Source organism: Aphidius gifuensis, linkage group LG5 (assembly GCF_014905175.1).
Source record: "Aphidius gifuensis isolate YNYX2018 linkage group LG5, ASM1490517v1, whole genome shotgun sequence".
NCBI lineage: Eukaryota > Metazoa > Arthropoda > Insecta > Hymenoptera > Braconidae > Aphidius > Aphidius gifuensis.
The window spans coordinates 11,771,875-11,794,339 of NC_057792.1; the positions used below are offsets into that span (position 1 = coordinate 11,771,875).

At 29.2% G+C, this 22,465-nt stretch overlaps 1 protein-coding gene across 1 annotated transcript in view; it reads right to left on the reverse strand.

Moving 5' to 3' along the window:
- LOC122856379 (Fanconi anemia group D2 protein-like) overlaps window positions 1-21,787 on the reverse strand; it is a 25,382-nt gene extending 3,595 nt beyond the window's left edge. The window contains exons 1-6 of the mRNA XM_044158055.1: window positions 21,778-21,787; window positions 21,104-21,694; window positions 20,798-21,052; window positions 19,232-19,423; window positions 18,110-18,457; window positions 831-1,112 (exon numbers count right to left, since the gene is read on the reverse strand). Coding sequence (XP_044013990.1) covers window positions 831-1,112; window positions 18,110-18,457; window positions 19,232-19,423; window positions 20,798-21,052; window positions 21,104-21,694; window positions 21,778-21,787 — 1,678 coding nt within the window. The remainder of the gene's footprint in view (window positions 1-830; window positions 1,113-18,109; window positions 18,458-19,231; window positions 19,424-20,797; window positions 21,053-21,103; window positions 21,695-21,777) is intronic.
- Between the last annotated feature and the right edge of the window lie 678 nt (window positions 21,788-22,465).

Here is a 22,465-nt window from a genome sequence, read left to right on the forward strand (position 1 = left end):
TCAATGCGAAACATGAACTCATTATGATACGATCACGTTTGAATTCGAATGCGATCGTACGGGTTAATGAGACAGTTCCTAATATGCCAGAATTTGATTTAAAACTTACAAAAATTGAATGGCTTGTACCATATATAATGTTATCAAACAAAAATAAAATTGATATAATAAAATATATATGAAAAGATCCTGTCATTTCTATTGGATTTAGAAGTTGGGATTTATATGAATATCCATTGCTGCCACAAACAACTCATCATATATGGACAGTGAAAACTGCAACTCAACTGGAAAAGCCGCGTTATGTTATTCTTGGTTTTTAATCAAATAGAAAAAATGATTGGCAAAAAGATGTAACTCATTTCGATCATCGTAAAATAACAAATGTTAAACTTTATCTTAATTCTTATATTCTTCCATATGGAAATTTGAATCTTGATATTGAAAAAAATCAATTTGCTTTATTATACGATATGTATGCTAATTTTGCAGAGTCTTACTATGGCTCAAAAATAGATTTAGTGACAAAAGATAATTTTATTAAAAAATCTCCATTAATTGTTATTGATTGTAGTAAACAAAATGAGTTTTTAAAGGCTGGTGCTGTAGATGTACGTTAAATTTGAATTGAATTTTGAATCGAAAGAAGACCAATAAGTGGAATAGTACATCAGTTAACATAAATTAATTGTAACTAATGATTTTTTGATAAATAAAAAAAACAATTCAAAATAATTTGGTTTTAGTGTATTTATTTTTTTATTCAATTTATTTTTTTTACATTTCCTCATCATCATCATCATCATCGAAATCATGTAGATTATATGTACTATCATCTAATGATACACCTTGATTATTTTGGCCATCGAGAACCATTGTTAGTGTTCCTTTCTTGACTGCATTTTCTAGCTCCTTAAATTCTTGATCATCTTGATTGAAATGTGTAGCAAATCTTTTTAGTAGATATGCATAATTTTCATTCTCGATTTCAACTGTCAGCGCTGGACCATACTTTGATGTTGGAAATATCGCTACTTTAGTAATTTCGTATACTACTTTTCTCTTCAAATCTTTCAATGATTTGCGTTCGTTAGCTTTTTGAAGTTTTTTTGCTTTTGCAAAACCCATTTTTAATATCTATAAATGGAAAAGTTATTTTTTAGTTAACAAAATAATTGAAAAACAATGATAATATCAATAAGTTACTAAAATTTTATAAATATATGATAAAACTTACTTGTTGGTTTCTAAGACTGGGCGCACTACAGCTGATGGACTGAACAATAAGTGATGCTTAGTCTCTGTGCACGAGAATATATACTAAATCTCAGGTCCCCCACCAACGAAAAATTTTCCTTTCCTCTCTTCACTAAGAGTGGGAGAACGTTGTGATTGGTTAATATTTTGTGGGAGAAGGGAAAACAGGTTATGCTTATCCTTACTATAAATTTTTTTAGGAGTGGAGGAACGTCGAGACTGGTTGATATTTTGTGGGAGAAGGACAACCAGGTAATGCTTATACCAACTAAAAATTTTTTCTTCCTACAAAATAGTTTTTACTTTCCATTATTCTAATCTCTTAATCTTTTAATTCCTCCTGGGGCGATATCCGCTGATTCCGCGAAATCAACCACCGATCACAGCGAAGGGGGGGGGGGGAGCCAGAACTCTCCTATATATACTATTAAATAAAAAAAAAAATTTATATATAACCTATATATAAAACCTGGAGACATGAACAAATTATAAACAGAACCAAAAAAAAAAATAAAATACAAATGGCATCACGACTGATTCAAATACTTTTTCAAGTTGTACAGATACTTTTTTACTTATTTTTATTAATGAAAGAGTATAACAGCTGATTTTAATCATGTACCGAGTGGTACAGGTACCCTTTTTTTTATAAAAATACTGGCAGCTGATAAAAATGATCTTCCGAGTTTCAGAATTATTCATGGTAGAATTAATTGGAAATAAGTATTATCACTATGATAACACGAATGAATAAATACTTATTCCAATTTTTTGAATTTGACGATTTATAAATAAACTCACCTTCTTCATGCAGCAATTCCAAAGCACCTTTCAAGGAATCATCATCAGTTTTCCGTAGTTTCTTGACTATCTTATCTATGTCCTTTCTGTAAATTTTTTTATTTGTTTTTTGTTGGATTTTTTCGCGCATTCCTAGTTAATCCCATCGCATAATATTGCTGAACTTTGCCTTGTTTAGCATTGTTCAATCTTCGATTTAGAGCTAGCTCATTTCTACAGAGTGTCCTATTTTAATTTATCAATGAATTTTTTAAAATGTTTCAAGTAAAAATTGTAGGGCTTGAAGGGGACGAAGAAAAAAAAAAAAAAATTCGAAAAATCGAAAATGGCGGAGTTTCCGGTATAAACATAATTTTTTTAAATGGATACTGCATTTTTTTTTTGCACCAAAACGTTTTCTACATCAAAACTAACACTTTTTATTTTAAAAATTTTTCGATAAAATCTTTTTTTTTTTCGGCCCGATTTTCTCTGTTTATGGATTTTCCTGAAAAAATATGGCTTCAATTAAAAAATGTTATTATGAAAGTTGTAGTGCTCAAAAAGACAAAAAAAAAAAAATTCTAATTCAAAAATGGCAGTTTCCGGTATGAAAATTCTTTTTTTCGAGGTTAGGTGTAATTTTTTTTTATTAAAAAATTGTTCACATCAAGGCTAACACTTTTTATAAATAAAATTTTCCGGAAAAATCGTTTTTTTTTCAAAACTTTGTTTCTGCTTCTAACTCCGCCATTTTGATTTTTTTTCGAAAGTTTTTTTTTTTTTCGTTTTCGTCTTTCTGGGCGCTACATTTTTTCTGAATATCATTTTTTAATTAAAGCCATATTTTTTCGGGAAAATCCGTAAACAGACAAAATCAGCCCGAAAAAAAGTGATTTTATCGAAAAATTTTTTAAATAAAAAGTGTTAGTTTTGATGTAGAAAACGTTTTGGTGCAAAGAAAAAATGCAGTATCCATTTAAAAAAACTCCGGAAACTGGAAACTCCGCCATTTTGGATTTTTCGAATTTTTTTTTTTTTTTTTTTTCTTCGTCCCCCTCCAAACCCTACAACTTTTACTTGAAACATTTTACAATTTAAGCTATATTTTTCGAAAAAAATCCATTGATAAATTAAAATGAGACACTGTATATTCCTTTAAAAAAAATAGATCCATTACTAATATGAAAGATTGAAAGAATCTAAAAGAGACTATCAAGAATTATTCAATCATTTATTAATAAAAATAATGCAAAATAGTATCAAATGGAAATGAATATATGAACACCTCTAATCCTCTATGGTTTTCATGTTTGTCGTTTAATTCTCGAAGAATAACTTTGTTTGTTTGTAAGTCAACAGATAGATGAATAAAAGCGCCACAGTTTTCTTTCATTGTCCTAAAAATTAAAAAGAGTATAAAATTGAAAAATATATTACTTTAGCAAAATTTACGATACAATAATATATATTCTGATACAAGTAAAAGCCTGATACTAACGAGCTTGTTCTTTTTCCTGTGGCTCGACTTTGACAAACTTTATCATAAACACATTGATATTTAATTTGTTTGAAAATCAAAAGATTGTCATCTTTGAATTTTAGTGAACGGTGCTTAGTAAAATCTTTCTTAACTTCATTTTTATATTTTTCAAAATCCTCGTGAAAATCGTCCCATTCATCATATTTCTTATTTACGTATAAAATTAGTTGTTGATGTTCCATCTGAAAAAATAATTTTTTTTTAAATTATAAATTCATTATTTTTAATATATATTGTTACGTACTGGTATTTTTATGTTTCAAATAATCAATTAACAAATAATTTTTGGTAAATTCAAGGGACATGTAGAATATCGAGTAACACATAAATTTTTTCTTTTTTATTTCTCATAATTATTTTTCATTTTCAGCAACATTTACATTTTTTAATATTTTTTATATTATTTTTACTTTGATTTTTATTTTCTCAAGCCGTAGTTCAACGTTACTTTAGCAACTCGATATTTAACATCCGTTGATTTTAGCAATCGTTACAAATAATTCTCTGAGTAAAATATTAAATGCTGACTATCGTGAGACAGGTAAAATATAATTGGTCCAAGATGTTCCCACTTTTAATCATCCCTTCTTTAGTTTATAATTTTTTATGGGAATTTTTATTTTAATAATTTAAGGAGCTTCACTCTTGCGATAACTTCTGTTTGAACACTATCTAAATTAAATTAAAATCAATCAAATTTATTAAAACAAGATAATAAAATCAAATTAAAAATTATTTTTTTTATAAAATATAAAATCAATTTAATATTTTAATATTTAATAAAATAAATTAATATCAGTGAAGTTAAAACTTAAAGCAATTGCTAGTGACATATTATTTCCTAAATTATTTAACCTTCCTTAATCCTATATAAAAATTATTGACTGTGACATTTCTCAGGAGTGTTGTTTTCTGTGCTTCGAGTTTATTTTACCGTTTGGATTATTCGAGACTACCAACATCAACAAGCAACCATCCAGATTGACACGCTCTCAACAATATTGGTTTCGGATTATTCTAACATCAAGGTACATTTACAATAATACACATTCCCTTCTAACCCGTTACCCTGTAGGGAATAACAAAATAAGAGGATCTTTAATATTAACGTGAAATACTGAGTTGATTTATTCTAATTATTCTATGATTATTTTCTTTTTAAATTTTAGATTTATTGTGTGGTCACACAGCCACGTAATTGTCGTGGTTTTTTTCGCCAATCTCACTCTATATTGTAGCTGGCCAACATTGAATTTCAACATAAGTTTTAATTTATAGTGAAAGATATTTTGGATAAATAAACTTAAATAAAATAAGTCAATCAACATTTTTTTATTATGAAATAAGGTCAAATATGGTACAAATAACGTTTTATAATCGATTAAAAAAAAAAAAAATGATTTTCTTGGGGTTGGCATTGCATTTCTCATAATGTAAAATATATAAGACATTCTCCCCTCCACAACACTCTAAAACCGGCGTTGGACATGCTTTAAATCAACTGGAATTCTTTTTAACTCATTTTATTCATATGAAAGAGTGTGTGTACCACTTGGTACATCAATCAACTCACTAGAACAATCTAATGAACTATCTGCTTTTATTGAACTTACTAAGTCTGATACAACACTGACTCAACAAAGTAATTTAGTCTTGCATTATGATTTCGTCAATCACATTTCAACTTGATTCATTATTTTTGCATTGTAAATACGTCATTCCTTTGTTATTTATATTTGCGCGTATCACGCATTGAAAAATTATTGTCACGTTATTGTTGCGTTATAAAAATTATTTGTGCGTAATTTCTATTTTATTTCTGCGTTATTTTTGCGGAAGTAGTGCGAATTGCCTTATCCAAAATTATAAGCCCAATTGGACAACTAAAATATTCGAAATTATAAGAATAAATAACGAATCTCCAGAAACATATAAACTTGAAGACTATTAACATAACCCAATGAAGGATGTTTTGATTAACCTAAATATCAAAAAGTAAAACATCCTGGCATTTATTGAATTAAAAAAATAATTAGAAGGAAATAAAATATATGTAGAATATTTGGGGTTTGATAATTTACACAACTGGTGAGTGTATCAGTCAGCTTCGAATAAATGAATAAATAACCAATTCAGTAAATAAGTTTTGATCTTAATCACATAACATTGTTTTCGTTTTTAAGTTCTTCATCATAACCCCAGCGTACTCCGAACTTATCAACGATTGTTAGTAAAATACTTTTGTCCAGATTTGTATAAAACCGTGGTTAAATACGTCAGCTAATGTATAATTTGTCAACGTTGTAAAGTGGAATAAAAGGCTCCCACGAGTTACATGAATCCCAAAATATTCATAGGGCCTTGGTCTCGTATAACAGTGGACATTATGGGTCGGTATCCGAAGAGCCAAGTTGGTCATGGATATATCTTGGTAATACAAAATAGGCTCACGAAAAGGATAGAAATAGCTCCCTTGAAGAATGTGACAAGTGAAGCCATCTGTCAAGTTTCACAAGAAACGGTTGGGGTGTTCCCCATGAATTGCTAACGGACAATGAGACCGAGTTTAGAATCGAGGTCACTTTTTGTCGTTCTCATAAGAAACACAGACGAAGTTATCGATGACTCCGCTGTATCATCCATAGGCTAACCCCACCGAACAGGTTAATCGAAGTATCAAGATGATGATGCGTGCGTTTCTTAATCCCGACCATAGAAAGTGAGATAAGTACATCAGTGAAATACAATTCGCTTATAATACTTCGTACCATAGCTCTCTTATAGTGACATTCGCATTCGCCAATCATGGACGGAACTTAGAATCGAAAGGTTGCCTTTGACGAGATTTGACGAAGGATCTCGAAAACGTTGTAATCAGGTCTGAAGAGTAGATTGAACAAATGATGTGTCATGTTTCACCAAGACTGGCTGTCTCTAATTAAAAAAAAAAAATTAGTGTGTGTTAGCAGTACGCGCGGGGGAAGTGAAACTTCTTTCGCAGTTCGTCAAGATATTCGTAACGACTTCAATAATATTGACAATCAATTAATAAATGATGATATTATTGATGATATTAAGGTACAACCAGGGCAAAATGAGAGACATCTGGCGGATGTTTGCTAACAACATTATATATTCATGAGTGCGAAAAGGACGAAGGATTAGAAAGAGAATACTGTTTCTCACTTCCACTCAAGTATTTAGACAAAGACAAAAATTTATTATCCTCTATTAATTAAAATTGAATATTAAAACTTATACTAAATTTGGGTGATGATTTTTCGTCTTTTTTTCTCGTTTTATCCTTTAGTTTTTGGTAAATATGGCATTATTTTTTCAAGTATTTCGATGGGGTATTATGAAAAGCTGAACATCATTTTCCATAAGAGCCTATGTTTAACCTCAAAAAAAAGGACCATCTTTAACAGTTAATTAATCAAAAAAACATCTTATAACAAAAAAACTGATTGAAGAAAAAGGTGTATCGTTATTTCAATTATCTACTCTATAAAATTCGTGAAATCGTCATTATTTTTAATTTTCCCTGGTTGTACCTTAATAATATTGATAATGTTTATAGTGTAGGGGTCTTTGATTCTCGGCGATTTTTTAAGTACTCGAGTACTGGATCGATTCATATCGAGTACAAGTATCCGATTCTTTTCAGAGCCGATTAATCGATTCACGATTCTTTTTCACCGAATATCTATATCACCAAAAGAATCGGTCTTGTTTTTCTCCCTTACAAAGCGCATTGTTTTAGGTTTTATAAACCTAGGCCATCATTTGTATTTATTTTAAACTATTTTTTAATATAAAATAAAAAAAGAAAAAAAAATTAGAAAGAATCAACAAAGTTCGTTGACACTTGATGATTGGGGATTGGCTTCTGACAGTTCTCATATAAATAATAAATATTAATATTTATATGAATATTATTTAATATTTAATATTTAATGAATAATAATAATATTTAATTATTTATTATTAGTATTTATAATATTCTCTTTTTTAACATCACGATTTTTTAATCGATTCTTTATGAATCGAGTACTTTTTGTGGCGATATATCGGCTACCCGATTCTTACAAATTCGATTCTTGAAGATCGATTCCTTTTCTAAGAATCGAAGAACCCTATTATAAAATAAATGATGATACCAATATGATATTTATAATAATAATATCGATCATATTGCGATAATTATATCCAAACTGTAAATATTGATAATATTATCAATATTATATCGTTATTGATATTATTATTATTATTAATACCATTGATATTATTAAAATTATTATCAATATTATTATTATTCATATAATTATCGTTATTATTATTATTATTTATACTATGAGTATATATAAATGATAATAATAACAATATCTATAATAATAATATTTGAAATATAAATACTAATAATTACTAATATTTATATTTGAATATTATTAACAGTACTATTATTATTTTTATTATTATTATTAATATATATCGATATTAATAATATTAATATCAATGATTTTATTATTATCGATGATATGATATTAAAATTATCATTGTTATTATTATGCATACCATGAATTAATATATATTAATAATATTATTAATAACAATTATTCCAATAATATTATACAGAATACAAATGTCAATAATAATTTTGATAACATTATAAATTAGGAATAGGAATTAGGAATTAGGAATGACTATAGTCATAATATAAATGATATTAATTATATTAATAATAACATTTATAATAATAATATTTGAAATATAAATATACTAATAATGATTAATATTTATACTTGAATATTAATGTCAGTATTGATCTTATCATTATTATTATTATATCGATATTATTATTATTATTAATATCGATGATATTATTGAAATTATTGTTGTTATTTTTATTTATACTATCGTTATAGATATCAATAATATCATTATAAATAATAATAATTTCAATAATATTATGAAGAATAATAATATCGATATTAATAATAAAATAATAATTATAATAATAATATCAATAACATAAATATACTAATAATCATTTTCAATTGAGTATATGTATTCATTTATAATTTTTTGATTCATTATTTTCATACACGGAAAAGAATTTTTAGCTGCAGTCACGAGGCGTTTGGATAGTTAAAAAAGGATAGTTGATTTAATAATCAAGCCCAATATATTAAAAAAACAATCGGTTAGTTATGTTATTCCAGTCGACTGGATAGCTAGCGTGGCTAACCAACTCGTCAGGTTCGACATAATCCATATATTTAATACTACATGACATATATGACATAATCTCAATGTCAACAGCTGTTGTGTTCATAACCTCTCTTTTTTGACAGATCCACCAAATTATTATTAACAATGACTAAAATAATCCATATAGTTATTAAAAATTTAGCATAAGATTTTGTATTCAAGTTGGCGTTTATTTGGTGCATCAAATTTAGTATAAAATTAATTAGATAATAGTTTTAAAAATTAGTAAATGTACATTAATATATTGTTTGTACTTCGTATGTCTATATACTTATAGTTATGCATATACGCAATCCTAAATAGCTACTACAGCGATACCAGCTTGTCAGGCTTTGGATAGCTACCACAGCTATCCAAAGTGTAGCTAATGTAACGAGTAGGCACGCTGTTTTCACAAGAATAGTAACCTGTCAAATGTGGATTGCCAAAATAACAATCCTCTGCTAACTATCCAAAGGTTAGTTAGCCGTGGATAGGAGAGACAGCTATCCAGCTCGTTGCTGCAGCTAAAAATTTTTTTCCGTGTAAGCGCTGCGAACCGATCAGCTACACTATTGGCAACGCACACACACACTCATTCAAAGCATATCTCTTTTCTCGCTCGTAGCCACTCACTCACTCACTCTTATTAGTTATATGGGCAAATGCTTGCTCGGTCCGAGCGTTCGCTTGCGCCGAGCGTTCGCTTGCTCCAAGCGTTACATGGCCGACACACTGATTTTTTTTTCACTACCCTGCGAAAAGAAGTTTCACTTCAATAAAAAAATTTTTTCATCTTTTTTTTAACATTATTATCGTATTTGGCAAGTATATTTTTGAATGTTACAGCACTCAGATAGAAAATTTAATAATTACTCAAATTTGTATAGAGTCAAAATTTTGTGACACAATTAGATTGATTAATGATTAAAAAAATCGTGGAAAGCAGACTCTGACTGGGCGACCAAGACATGCTCCGTGACAATGAACTTTTTAGGCAGGTTGACGACGTGATTTATAAGTTGTTTAAGGTTGTTGTAACGAGTGAAAGTGCTCACACACATATTTCGATAATACCCACCACGTTCGTCTACCGTGACGCCAGCAATGTGATTTTTTTTCTCGTCATTGAAAGATATATGTATAAAATCACTTCGAGTCCGGCCACCAATTTATAAGGTGCGACCGTAATCAAATTGTAAACTTGTATGGTGACGTGGCTGTGCCACCTCACAAACTGATGATATATATATGTTTTTTGTCTTGTATTAATATAATCTGCATCAAATCAATATATTCTGTCTTATTAAATAAATTGTTGTTAAATAGTATTTAAAAGTAAATTTGTGGGTAAATGTTTAAGACACTTTCATAGCTAGATTTTGGGGGCGTGTCCTAAATAAAATCCTATGCTTTTTATATTGTAGATTTTGTCATACCAACCCCAAAATACCAAAAGTTTGAAGTTTTCGTGATAATTTTTTCTGCGTAAACCATTTATTTTTTTCATTATTTATCAATTTTATGCAATATATATCAATAAAAATCGATTATCAGGAGACCCGGTAGGGTCTCGCCTCAATTTTAGAACGAAAAAAATAGATAGGACGAACGCGAACTCTCTTACCGGGTATAAGTATTTTGAGTTTGTGCTCTGTGACGTCATAATTTCTAATTTATCAATTTCTAGGCTAACTATTGGCCGAAAAAAGAAATAAAAAATAGTTTTATCATATATATCGATGACCCTCTTCCTAATAAGCCTACTTTCGATTTTTTCCAATAACTAATAAAAAAGATATCAACGACAGTAAATCCGAAAACAAAAACTTATTAAAAAATAAATTTCTCACCTGAATGTCCTCGTTGCTTCCCACTCTCAAGACGTTTCATGTCGTACATACGGATATGCATGTATGCATGGTTATCGATTATTTTCTTGTCCGTGTGTGTGCTTGTTTTTTTTTTTTTTTAATTCTCCCTTAGCTACATATAAGTATATATATATATACATGTTTCAATTTTCGATTTATTTATATGCAAGAAGATTTGTTATTTCTTATATATAATTAATATCGTTATTATTTCATCATTCAGGGTTAAATGAAAATATGTAGAAGAATTGTACAGATGCGTGAACCTGGCCTGCATAAGTCCTAGAAAAATTATCTAGAATATACCCATTAGTAGCGTCTTAATTTGTACCATTTTACACCGCAATTGTTTTCATTTGTACCTTAAAATTAAAGAGTGGAGAAAGGGTTAAAACCAATTTTTTTTCTAGATGACTCAGGGGGAAAAAAAATTGCCACAGACGCAGAATAATTCGTACTAAAGCCCGGAATTTGTACCTCAAAAATAACAACAAAAAAAAAAATTATTTACTCCAAAACGTTAATTAATTTATGATGCTCCATTATTTTGTAATGGAGTTTAGTTTGTGCAAGTTTAAATTTTTCCGCTATTTCAATATTGCTCAGTTTTCATGGCTTCTCATTAGAAAATCAGTAAAATCCGTGTTTTTGATAGATAATTTTAATTATTACTCAAAAAGCAGTATTAAAACCCCATGTGAACCGAACATTGAAAATTTCCTCATTATTTTTACTATTATTGATTAGTTTTTTAAAATGAAGTGATTGTTAGAAATGTAATTTAGTTATGTTCAAAGAAATTTCAAACATAGCTTTCCATAAGAGCCCATGTATAACCCCTCTAAAAGGAGTCAACTTTTAAAAATCATTAAAAAAAAAAAGGTTGATAACAAAAAAACTGATTTCACGAAACGATGCATTAATATTTCAACTATCTACTGTATAAATTTTAAGAAATTCTGATTGTTGAGAAGTAGCTATGAATGTACCTTGAATATAAAAAGTAAAAGACTAAATTCATCGAATATCAATAAAAGATAAATTTAGTCATCTTACAAGGTCGAATTGATTTTGAATTTTTAATGATTTTAGGTAAGAAATGACTTCAATGTTATTAGGTACTAATCAATCGTAAATGTCGGTCAGTGGCTCGATAAGTTCCAGCTAACTAGTTTGAATGTGACGATAGACTGATTAATTTTTTGACGTGTAGCCTTTTTTGAGTAGGACTTTGTCACCGTGTAATGCTTTGTGTCACGGACTAATCTTAGTTTCTTAATTTTTTTAACTGGACTCTGAAGTTATCAACCTGATCAGTATCTCTACCTTCCATTAATAAAATGGAAAATTTAGCTCTATTTTATGAACAAATGAAATTATCCTAAATCATTGTAATTCATAATTGTTACTGCTTTATCGTGAAGTATCGCTGACAAACGATTTTTTCTTTCAATTCCTTTTACGAAAAAATATTTGATTTTTTCACTCAATTTTTTATCTAAAATATGAGTTGCTTTATCAGACATTCCATCACCACTTTCCCAAGGTAGTCCATGACAATGTTCTTCAGATTGTTGGATTAATTGTTGATAATCTTCACTTAAATCATTTTTTATGCATGGCGAATTGAAAACTATTACACTCACTAATCCGGTAAGATTAAAAGGTTGAATTGCTAATTCTTCAATTACGAATAGGGCTGTTACCAAGTTCACTCCCAAGCCGGATTAAAGCCTAAAAAAAATCCGAGTTCGCTCCGAAACGCGATATTTTGGCTTCCGAGTTCGCTCCCATCGCTCTCTTTCTAATATTCCCCTACTTTCGTTTTAGGTACCCCCTCCTTTTACATTTTCTTTCACATTAAGGCTAAGTAAAAAATCTAGCTGAGTAAAATAATGTAGATATTGATTGTTTGGCTATAATTAAAGCTAGATCTTGAGTATAAAAATGGGAAATAGCGAGCTAGAAAAGTGGAGGGGGAACGGTAGGGGAAGCGTATGGAGCGAACTCGGATTCTTCATTTTTTTAAAACGGGAGCGAACTCGGATGAACCGGTTTGCCCGAAAAATTTAATCCGCTTATTTTTTGGGCTTGGGAGCGAACTAGACAATTGCCACGAATAGCCCTGTTGATTGTTCAAAACCTTGAAAATCAACGGATACTGATATTTTTTCTTTTATTGTAAACTTCTAACAACTGAAGTAAAAAAAAAGAAACAATAGTTCTATTTTTTCTATTTTTTTTTCTTTCAAATTATCTTTATGCTATCTTCATTATATTCAACTCATTTTCAATATTTTTAAGATGTTCATTGACCCTGGTCAAATCAATTCAAGTCTTGGCAGGTCAAAAGACGATAAGACACAAAAGAGATTTTTTTTTTTTCTTGGATTTGTATATCCCAGGTGGAAATTAGTTTTTGACCACAGACACATGTCAGCCAGTTGCTTCATATAGCTGATAACAATTGTGATTTCGGACTAATTTACATAACGTCTTGCGAAGTTTTTGAAAACCTTAATGGGGATTTAACAAACTTGGTGACCGGGACTAGATATGGTGGGTTACAAGTGCTGGTTTATCCTACATGATGGGTGTAAACCATCTTGTTAATAAAGTAGAAGGAGATAGCGTTATTTACAATTATTGCCCGCGTCTTGAAAATGTAAATAAAAATACAAATCACATGGGATATTTCCAGGAATCTTTATTATTGATGTTATTGAACAAAATAACGATGTACCAGAAAATATTGCAGAAGCTTGAAATATCGTAGCCGGATTACTTATTAGACAACCCAATATTGCCCTATAAAATAACCCTGCTAGATATGTATTTTAATTAGCCCTGTTTATCCTGCTCACCAAAGAAACAATAGAAGGGTAGGGAGGAATTAAACACAAATAATTTATAAAACTTGAGTCAAACACAAATAACATAATGTTAAATAAAAGGTAAATTGATTATTAAAATACCACAAATTTTACCAATAGTATTGATGTTGAGTAAAAGATAGTTAAATTTAGACCAACATGGACCTTGACATAATCGACGCACTTGTGTAATACGGAATTCACGATAAAAATTATAGCGAAGATCACTTTCATTTATGTTTAATTTAACAATTACATAAACGCTTTACTATACTTTACAGATCGTAGTTAACATTCAAAATATTATTAACCAATGATTTATAAAAAAAATTAAAATATTTGAAACACATTCAAAATATTATTAACCAATGATTTTTGAAAAAAAATTAAAATATTTGAAACACATTCAAAATATTATTAATTGTTATTATATAAATAATAATTATCGACAAATGATATTAACAGAAATTAAAATATTTGAAACAAATTCAAAATATTATTAACAAATGATTTAGAAAATTAAAATATTCGAAACACATTCATAATATTATTAATTGTTATTATGTAAATAATAATTATCAACACATGATATTGAAAAAAATTAAAATATTTGAAACACATTCAAAATATTATTAACAAATGATTTAAAAAAAAATTAAAATATTCGAAACACATTCAAAATATCATTAATTGTTAATAATAAATGATAATTATCAACACATGATATTAAAAAAAAATTAAAATATTTGAAACAAATCCAAAATATTATTAACAAATAATTTTTAAAAAAAATTAAAATCTTCGAAACGAATTCAAAATATTATTAATTGTTATTATATAAATAATAATTATCAACAAATGATATTAAAAAAAATTAAAATATTCGAAACACATTCGAAATATTATTAACCAATGATTTTTAAAAAAAATTAAAATATTTGAAACACATTCAAAATATTATTAATTGCTATTATATAAATAATAATTATCAACATGTAATAAATTGGAAAGTTAACGTGGAATAACGATAATAATTTTCACAATTTACCTTCTTTTTATTTTTAAGTTTTAGTTTTGCCCTGCACAATTAAGTAACAATAAGTGGGATTAAAACCAAGGGAAAATTTTGTGGTGATAGGAATAAAGAAAAAGAGATTAAAGTTTCAATAAATTTTGAGACACAACTTTAATTTTGATATTGCAAATTATATGGAATATATATATATTCAAAAGAAATTATAAAACTTGAGTACAGTATGATTATATTTTGATTAAATATTTGACCAAGACTACCTTTTAAAGAATCTTGCGATGAATTTACGTTAATAAAATAGGTTAAGTACTTGATAATTTCTGACAATTACTTTTATGATACTGGAGTAATAATTTTAGTAATTACTTACATTTGTATGACAAAAAAACGTGTGACAATCGGATTGACTTATATCTGACCAAAACATGTAAAGCGGAATCTGACGGTGCGACCAAGGCCTCTTCGCAATACTTAGAGCTTCAGGTAGATTGAAGTTGAATTGTTGTTCGTATAATTGATGTTAAAAATGTAATGAGCTTACTTGAATACAATGATTTTAATATACTTGAATTTCATATTGAGATGAGATTGATTTTATAATTTATACTTTATACTGATGAAAAGAAAATGAAATTTAGACTTGGAAATCCTGAGCGCTTGTACAGTAATTTAGACTAAGTCAATAAAATGCGCTTTTAATTCGGTTTGCAATTACTGGGTGCTAATCGATCGTAACTGTGGGTCAGTAGCTCGATTAGTTTCAATTAACTGTTTGGCTGTGATGAATGAACTGCTTGATTTCGGACGTGTGGCCTCTTTTAAAGGGGGGCCCTGTCGCTGTTTCACACTTATTTTGTGGACTAATTCTTAAGTTCTTTAATTTTTTTACTACTCGCCTTTATAACATTGCATAAAAATGGCAATGATTGTTGATATTCAAGGTTTTCAGTTATCTGATAAGTTTATTCTAAAAGAATTCGCGTGCATCAGTTTACATGATGATAAAATCGATCACATAATAATTACACCACCTGTACCATGGAATAAATTAGATCCAAAATATAAATCATTCAACAATTGCTGTGCACTATTCTGGCGAGGTGATGTACAATTTGACAGTTCATTTAAAAAAATCAATGAAATTTTGAAAGCAGCTGAGTTTATTTGTGTCAAAGGATTATAACAAAAAAAGTGGTTAGAAAATATTATCAATCATTCAAAACGAGTACTTGATCTTCATGATTATGGTTGTTCAGCTTTGAAAAAAATACAAATACCTCTTTATAAAAATCACGAATGTGGATATACAAAGATCAAACGCAGAGGAAACGTTTCACATACAAACTGTGCGGCAAAAAACGTTTTAAATTTAAGACACTGGTATATATCAATGTAAGTATATGTTTATTAAAATAAAAAATAATTATATTTTAGAATAATATTTTATCTGATTTTTTAAAAAAATTAACTGATTTTTTCAGGTTATTATAAGGAGATTGCTGGGGTGAATCTAAAATTTATTCGAAATTTTTATCATCATACTCAACATACATCCATAAATTCAATCAATTGAAAAGTTTTCATGAGGATTTACAACTCTTCTGGAAAAGTATGGAGCGATTTTGGTGCGAAAACACATGAAGGAGTGTTTGGATTGTCTAATAATCAAACACCTTTGATTTATTTGTCTACAACACGACCATGGATTACAGATCTTCATCAGCTCGTTGGAAAATATTTTGATAAATCATCATATACTGACTTTGAACGATTGATAAATGATTTATTTAAGTTATGGGACGAAAATGAAAATGGAAAATTGAAGCTTCACATTTAAGGAAAAGAAGAAGAAGAAATTATACAAATAGAAGATGATGAAACGGAAGAATAATTTTTCAATCACAGAAATAACTATCGGAATAAATATTCATTTTTTTAAAACAAAATTTTTTTCTGTAAATTATTTTCCTATTCTAATTATATATAAATATATGAAAAAAATAGAATAAAAAAAAGCAATACTTATATTGAAAAAATTGTAACCTGTGGTTTTAAAATTATTTGAATTTCTATTTTGTATTTAAATTTTACCACCAAGTTACACGCTAATATTAAATTTACACCTGAAATGAGGCCAGGTGAATAATAATTAACAAAACAAAAACAAGTTCAAATTTAACACCAGTATACCTTAATGTTGTACTGATATATCGCAGTTTCACACTCATACTTCCATACTAATCACACACATACAGATACCAGTTGATATTGTTGATGACGCTGATGGTGATTCCCCAATGACGCCGTATATGAGTTGGCTGATGAAATGCCAGGTTGATGATGCTACCAGGCTGTCTTCACGACTCCCAAAAGCCAATTGATTGTATTATTTGTTTATTGCTGTTGATCAATCAGCAATAAGTACCAGTTGGTGATATTGTTCCAGCTCTCAATATTATTGATTAACAATTTATTGATGTTTAATAATTAATATGTATGATGTTGTTCACCAATGGCTTCACCATGTGCACCAGGTGATATTGGAGAACTTTGAATTATATTAATTATTGATTTTTTTATATTGAAACACTTTGCTTGTGTGTATTATTAACAATATGATTCTTACTTGAATAAGTACTATTTTTCACGTTATGAATATGGTATTTGAAATTTTAATATCTTAATTTCAATATCAACTTGATTTCTCTTTGCTATTAAATTTTGCAAGTGGTTTGTGCCGAGGCCAGTGACCGAAGAGACGGAGCATTGGTGTTTCCGTAGATTCTCAATTTTACTCCGATGGCGCTCGTATAAGTTCGAGCGTCATCGGCTCCATGTGCGCAGCAAAAGACGCAGTAACACAAATTTGGGTTATGCCAACTCTATCTCGTTACATCACCCCCCTTTTTTGTTAAGATTTTAATTATAATCTTAACAAAAATAATTAGCGTAATACAAATTTATGTTACATAATCAAACAATAAGTTCACATTCATACTTCGAAATCATACAAACATATCAAGCCAAGTAATTATATGTGCTTGCCATAATTACAATTATTTACAGATTAAATTAAATTTTATCATTGTTTTACAATATTAAAATTAACCGGATAATTATACAAGCTATATCAGAAATTAGATCACATCCAATCAACATTGTAAAACAATTAAATATTCGCCTAATAGGCCATATATCCATCACACTAATACTAATAAAATTACATAATATAATTGATACAATCAATCTACAATAAATATATATTTTTTTTTTTAAAATATAACTCAATCATAATCAATATAAAAATAAAACTTTTAATATAACAAAATTATTAAAATAATATAGTAATAGAAAATATTAAACTCAAACCATATATATACATAGAGGTGTTGGAGGTCAGAGAGATAGACGACCAAAGCGTTTAACTAAAACTAAATTTATAAACAAATAATGGCCAATTAATAGTAGTACTTGCGTAACCCGACGCGATTATAAGTACCTTTTAATAATTTTTTGGTATCCATATGACTAAGCTTAAAAGTATTTTGTCCAATCGTTTCAGCAACGCTGTATGGACCCTCATATACGTGAAAGAATTTATGGGTGGTTCCATCACTACTATTGGATAAATGAGGTACACGTACAAGCACCAGATCACCAACACAGAGACTTTCTGGTTTATTACCCTTCTGTTGACGCTTACGTCTAGCAATATTTTTATCCAGAGCCTTCTTAACCATTTTAAAAATACCCTGAATATCACTTTGAACACCAACAGGAAATGCAACAAGATCATTTATTTCATCGGGAATTGGTATTCCAAACTGTACCTCATATGGTATTTGACCTGTTGACATGTGTTTAGTGAAGTTCAAACAATTCTCGATATTTTTTATATGACGTGCCCATGAGACATGAGATTCATGACACTTGATTTTAAACATACGATTAAGTTCTCTCATGACACGCTCAGTCGGATTAGACTGAGGGTGTCTGATAGAACAAAAACCCACTTTAATATTATTAGACTCTAATTTACTTCGCCACAACGTCGAAGTGAACTGAGTCCCATTATCTGCAAGTATCTTCAGGGGCTTGTTCCCTGAGTCTACCACATAATTATTTAAAATTTTATTCAGTGTATTCTTTGTATTAGCCTTAACCAAGGGATACAACTTGACATACTTTGAAAAGCTATCTATTACAACAAAGATATACTGGACTTTGCCGGTGGAGGCTGGTAGAGGACCGTAATAATCAACGGTGACTAATTCACCAGGTGCACTACTAGTAACATGATGATAATTCCCTTCAACGTTTTTATTTAAATACTTTACACGTTGACACATGTCACACGTTTTAATTACATGTTTGACTTTATTTATTAGTTGTTTAAACCAAAAATGGTATTTCACAGCTAACACAGTTTTATAAACCCCCCCATTATTAATACGATTATGTTCACATTTAATCAATTTAACTTGTAATGATTCCGTTACAATAATTTTCCAGTTATTTGAATCAATGGGTTTATGGAACCAAATACCATTGTGCCTTTTAAAATTATTATTTTCATCGATTATTTTATCATTAATATATTGAACTAGCTTTTCATCCTGACTTTGTAACTTTTCCATATTCATCAAATCACTACGTATATTTTCATCCAGCTTAAGATGATTAATATTTAATACGCTTTCAGAAGCATTATCAAAAAAATTTGTGACTGGTACATCAACACATTTGGAGTTAACCTCGTTAAATTTACCCTCGGGGTTACGACTAAAAAAATCAGCAATATTATTATCTTTGCCTTTACAATGTACGATATCAAAATCATACTCTTGTAACAATAAATTCCACCTGGCCATACGACCAGAGTGATATGGACTACTCTTTATGAAAACCAGTGACTGATGATCAGTGACAATGGTAAAGTGTGTATTAAACACATACGTTCTGAATTTACTTAGGGCGTATACTACCGCTAATAGCTCTTTCTCAGTGGTATTGTAATTTAATTCAGATAATTTTAGACACCTGCTGACAATAGATATCAGTTTTGGTGAATTATCATCACCATTTTGATACAATACCCCACAAATACCCTGATCTGAAGCATCAGTTTGTATAACAAACGGCTTATTAAGATCATAGTGATACAATAAATTTATTTGACAAAAATTTTCTTTTAGCAATTTAAAAGCATGAGACTGTTTGTCTCCCCATTCCCATGGCTGGTTATTTTTTAACAAATTTCTTAATGGATCAATAAAATAGGCGTGAGCCATGCTAAATTTATTGTAATAATTACAGATACCGAAAAATTGTTGTAACTTACGTTTGTTTTTTGGTTCTTCAAAATTTTGTATAATTTTTAATTTGTCAGGGTTTGGAGAATACCCATCTTTTGATATAATATATCCCAAAAAGGGTACTGATTCACGTAAAAATTTAGCTTTATTTAGAATTAATTTATACCCATGTTCTTTGAGCCTGTCAAATACTAACTTTAAATGCATCAAATGTTCTTCAAAGCTGCTTGAGGCTACAAGTAAATCATCAATATAATATGTGAGAAAATCATCAAAATCATTATGAAAAGCGATTTTTAATGCACGTATAAAGGCATTGCCTGAGGTTTTAATGCCAAAAGGCGAACGACAAAATTGATATAAAGTAGTATTATTTAAAAACGCGGTATACTTCCGTGACTCAGGATGCAAAGGGATTTGCCAGTATCTTGAAGTCAGGTCGAGTAAACTAAATAATTTTTTATTATTGAATTTTTGCATGACCTCATTAATGATCGGAGGTTTTTCATTATCTCCTTCGATATATTTATTAATAAATCTGGCGTCCAGGCACAGACGTACCCGTCCGTCAGACTTCTTAACAACACGTAATGGATTACATATATTACTGTCAGATATTTCGATCACCCCTTCATCCAGCATACGCTGAATTTCACCATTAACCGCGCCACGCAAGGCAAATGGTATTGGATAATTATTTTTTACTATTACTGTATCGGAATTAATTTTAAATCTGTGAACATATGACCGCGAACAACCTGGGATACTAGAAAATATATCATCATGTTCATTTAAAAATTGGTTGAATTTTAATTCTTGTGATTGATTTAACATGATCTTTTGATCAATATTATTATTATTATGGCTATTACCCCCCTGGAGGTGATCTACATTTGGATTTTCCCCAAATACCTCATTACTATGATTATTATTTAAACTAATTTGGCAGCATTCAAGATGACCTACCGACTGCTGTATGTTTGGGGTAACACGATGACTATTAATTGTAATGCTGTCATCTTTGTGATTAATAACAACATTATTTTCTCGACACCAGTCATCACCCAATAATATGTCATGATTAAAATTTGGTATAACTAAAATAGTACTTGTTATTTCTATCATGTCTATTTTAAATTTTAAATAAATTTGTTTTTTAACAGGTGTTTTTTGTTTACTAATAGCCGTAATAACTTGGGTGTTTATTACAGGTAATTCTCCAATAATAACATTTTTAGCTAATTGATTATATACCTCTTCAGATATCGCGGTTACCTGACTACCAGTGTCCACCAACGCAGTATATTTGTAATCCCCAATTTTAATAGTTAATTTTGGGCCTTTTGTGTAATTATTTTTATGTGAATTGTTTTCACTTAACACATCGTTTTTTATTTCACCGATAATGTCATAATGACTGTCTAAACCAGTGCTAGTTTCAACAGCATTTATTTGGACATTATTATTATTATTATTATTCTCTACACGCGGTGTATCAAGTTGTATACCCGGGCTAGGGCCAATAGGTGGGGGCCTACTTGTATTCGGCATCCATGTGTTGGCGCTCTGATGCCCATTCCATATACCAGACGTATCCCCTCTCTTATCATTGCTACGCCAGTCGCTACGGCGATTCTTATTATTATTATTAATATGTATACTCTGAAGGTTTTTATTTAAATTATCAACATCATTTTGTTGATTACAAATTAAACTCAATTGTTCCAATGCATTAATTATGTCTTCTGTATTGCCAAAATTAATAGTAGCTAGATTTAATTTAACATTATCCGGTAACTGATTAATAATGGATTGGTTACACTCTCATTCAGACATGGGTGGATCCAAGTACTTTGCTTCATTCTTTTGACTATAAAAGTATGCGTCTAAAGTCACGCTAGAATCAAATTTGTTATTTAACCATTTATTTTTAAACCGAGATTTCATTGCATCATTGTAAAATTTTGTCATGAAATCTATCTTAAATCTTTCAAAATTATTAAATGTATTTTGTTTATTCAGAAACCATAATTTTGCATTGCCTGTTAAAATATTTTCAGTTTCAAGTAAATAATCTCCCTCCCAAATACTTTTATCCCTCAAATAACGTTCTAATGACTCGATAAACTTTCTTGGATTGTCATTATCATTGTGTTTTATTTTTTTCACGTCCGCGTGTACTGAACGACCAGACAAAAACTGAAAAGACTCGGCCAAGTCCGGGTTAGCTAAACGATAATTGTTCGCTTCTCGCTCACGCGCCTCAGCTAACCGCTTTGCCTCATCTCTCTCACCTCAGCATTAATAATTATTGCATAAACTGTCTTGCAAATCCTGATATTATACTATTTTATAAATGGAATTTTGGAGTATCATTTGGAGGTTATCTTAATAATAACAATAAATTTATCACTCTCAAACACCTAATAAGTTGCTATTGTGACAGATGTCAGCACCTCACTTATCAAACACAAACAATAACAGCAATCATTATACAGATGGCAGAACTAACAACAATCTACAATTATTTACTCTGTAAT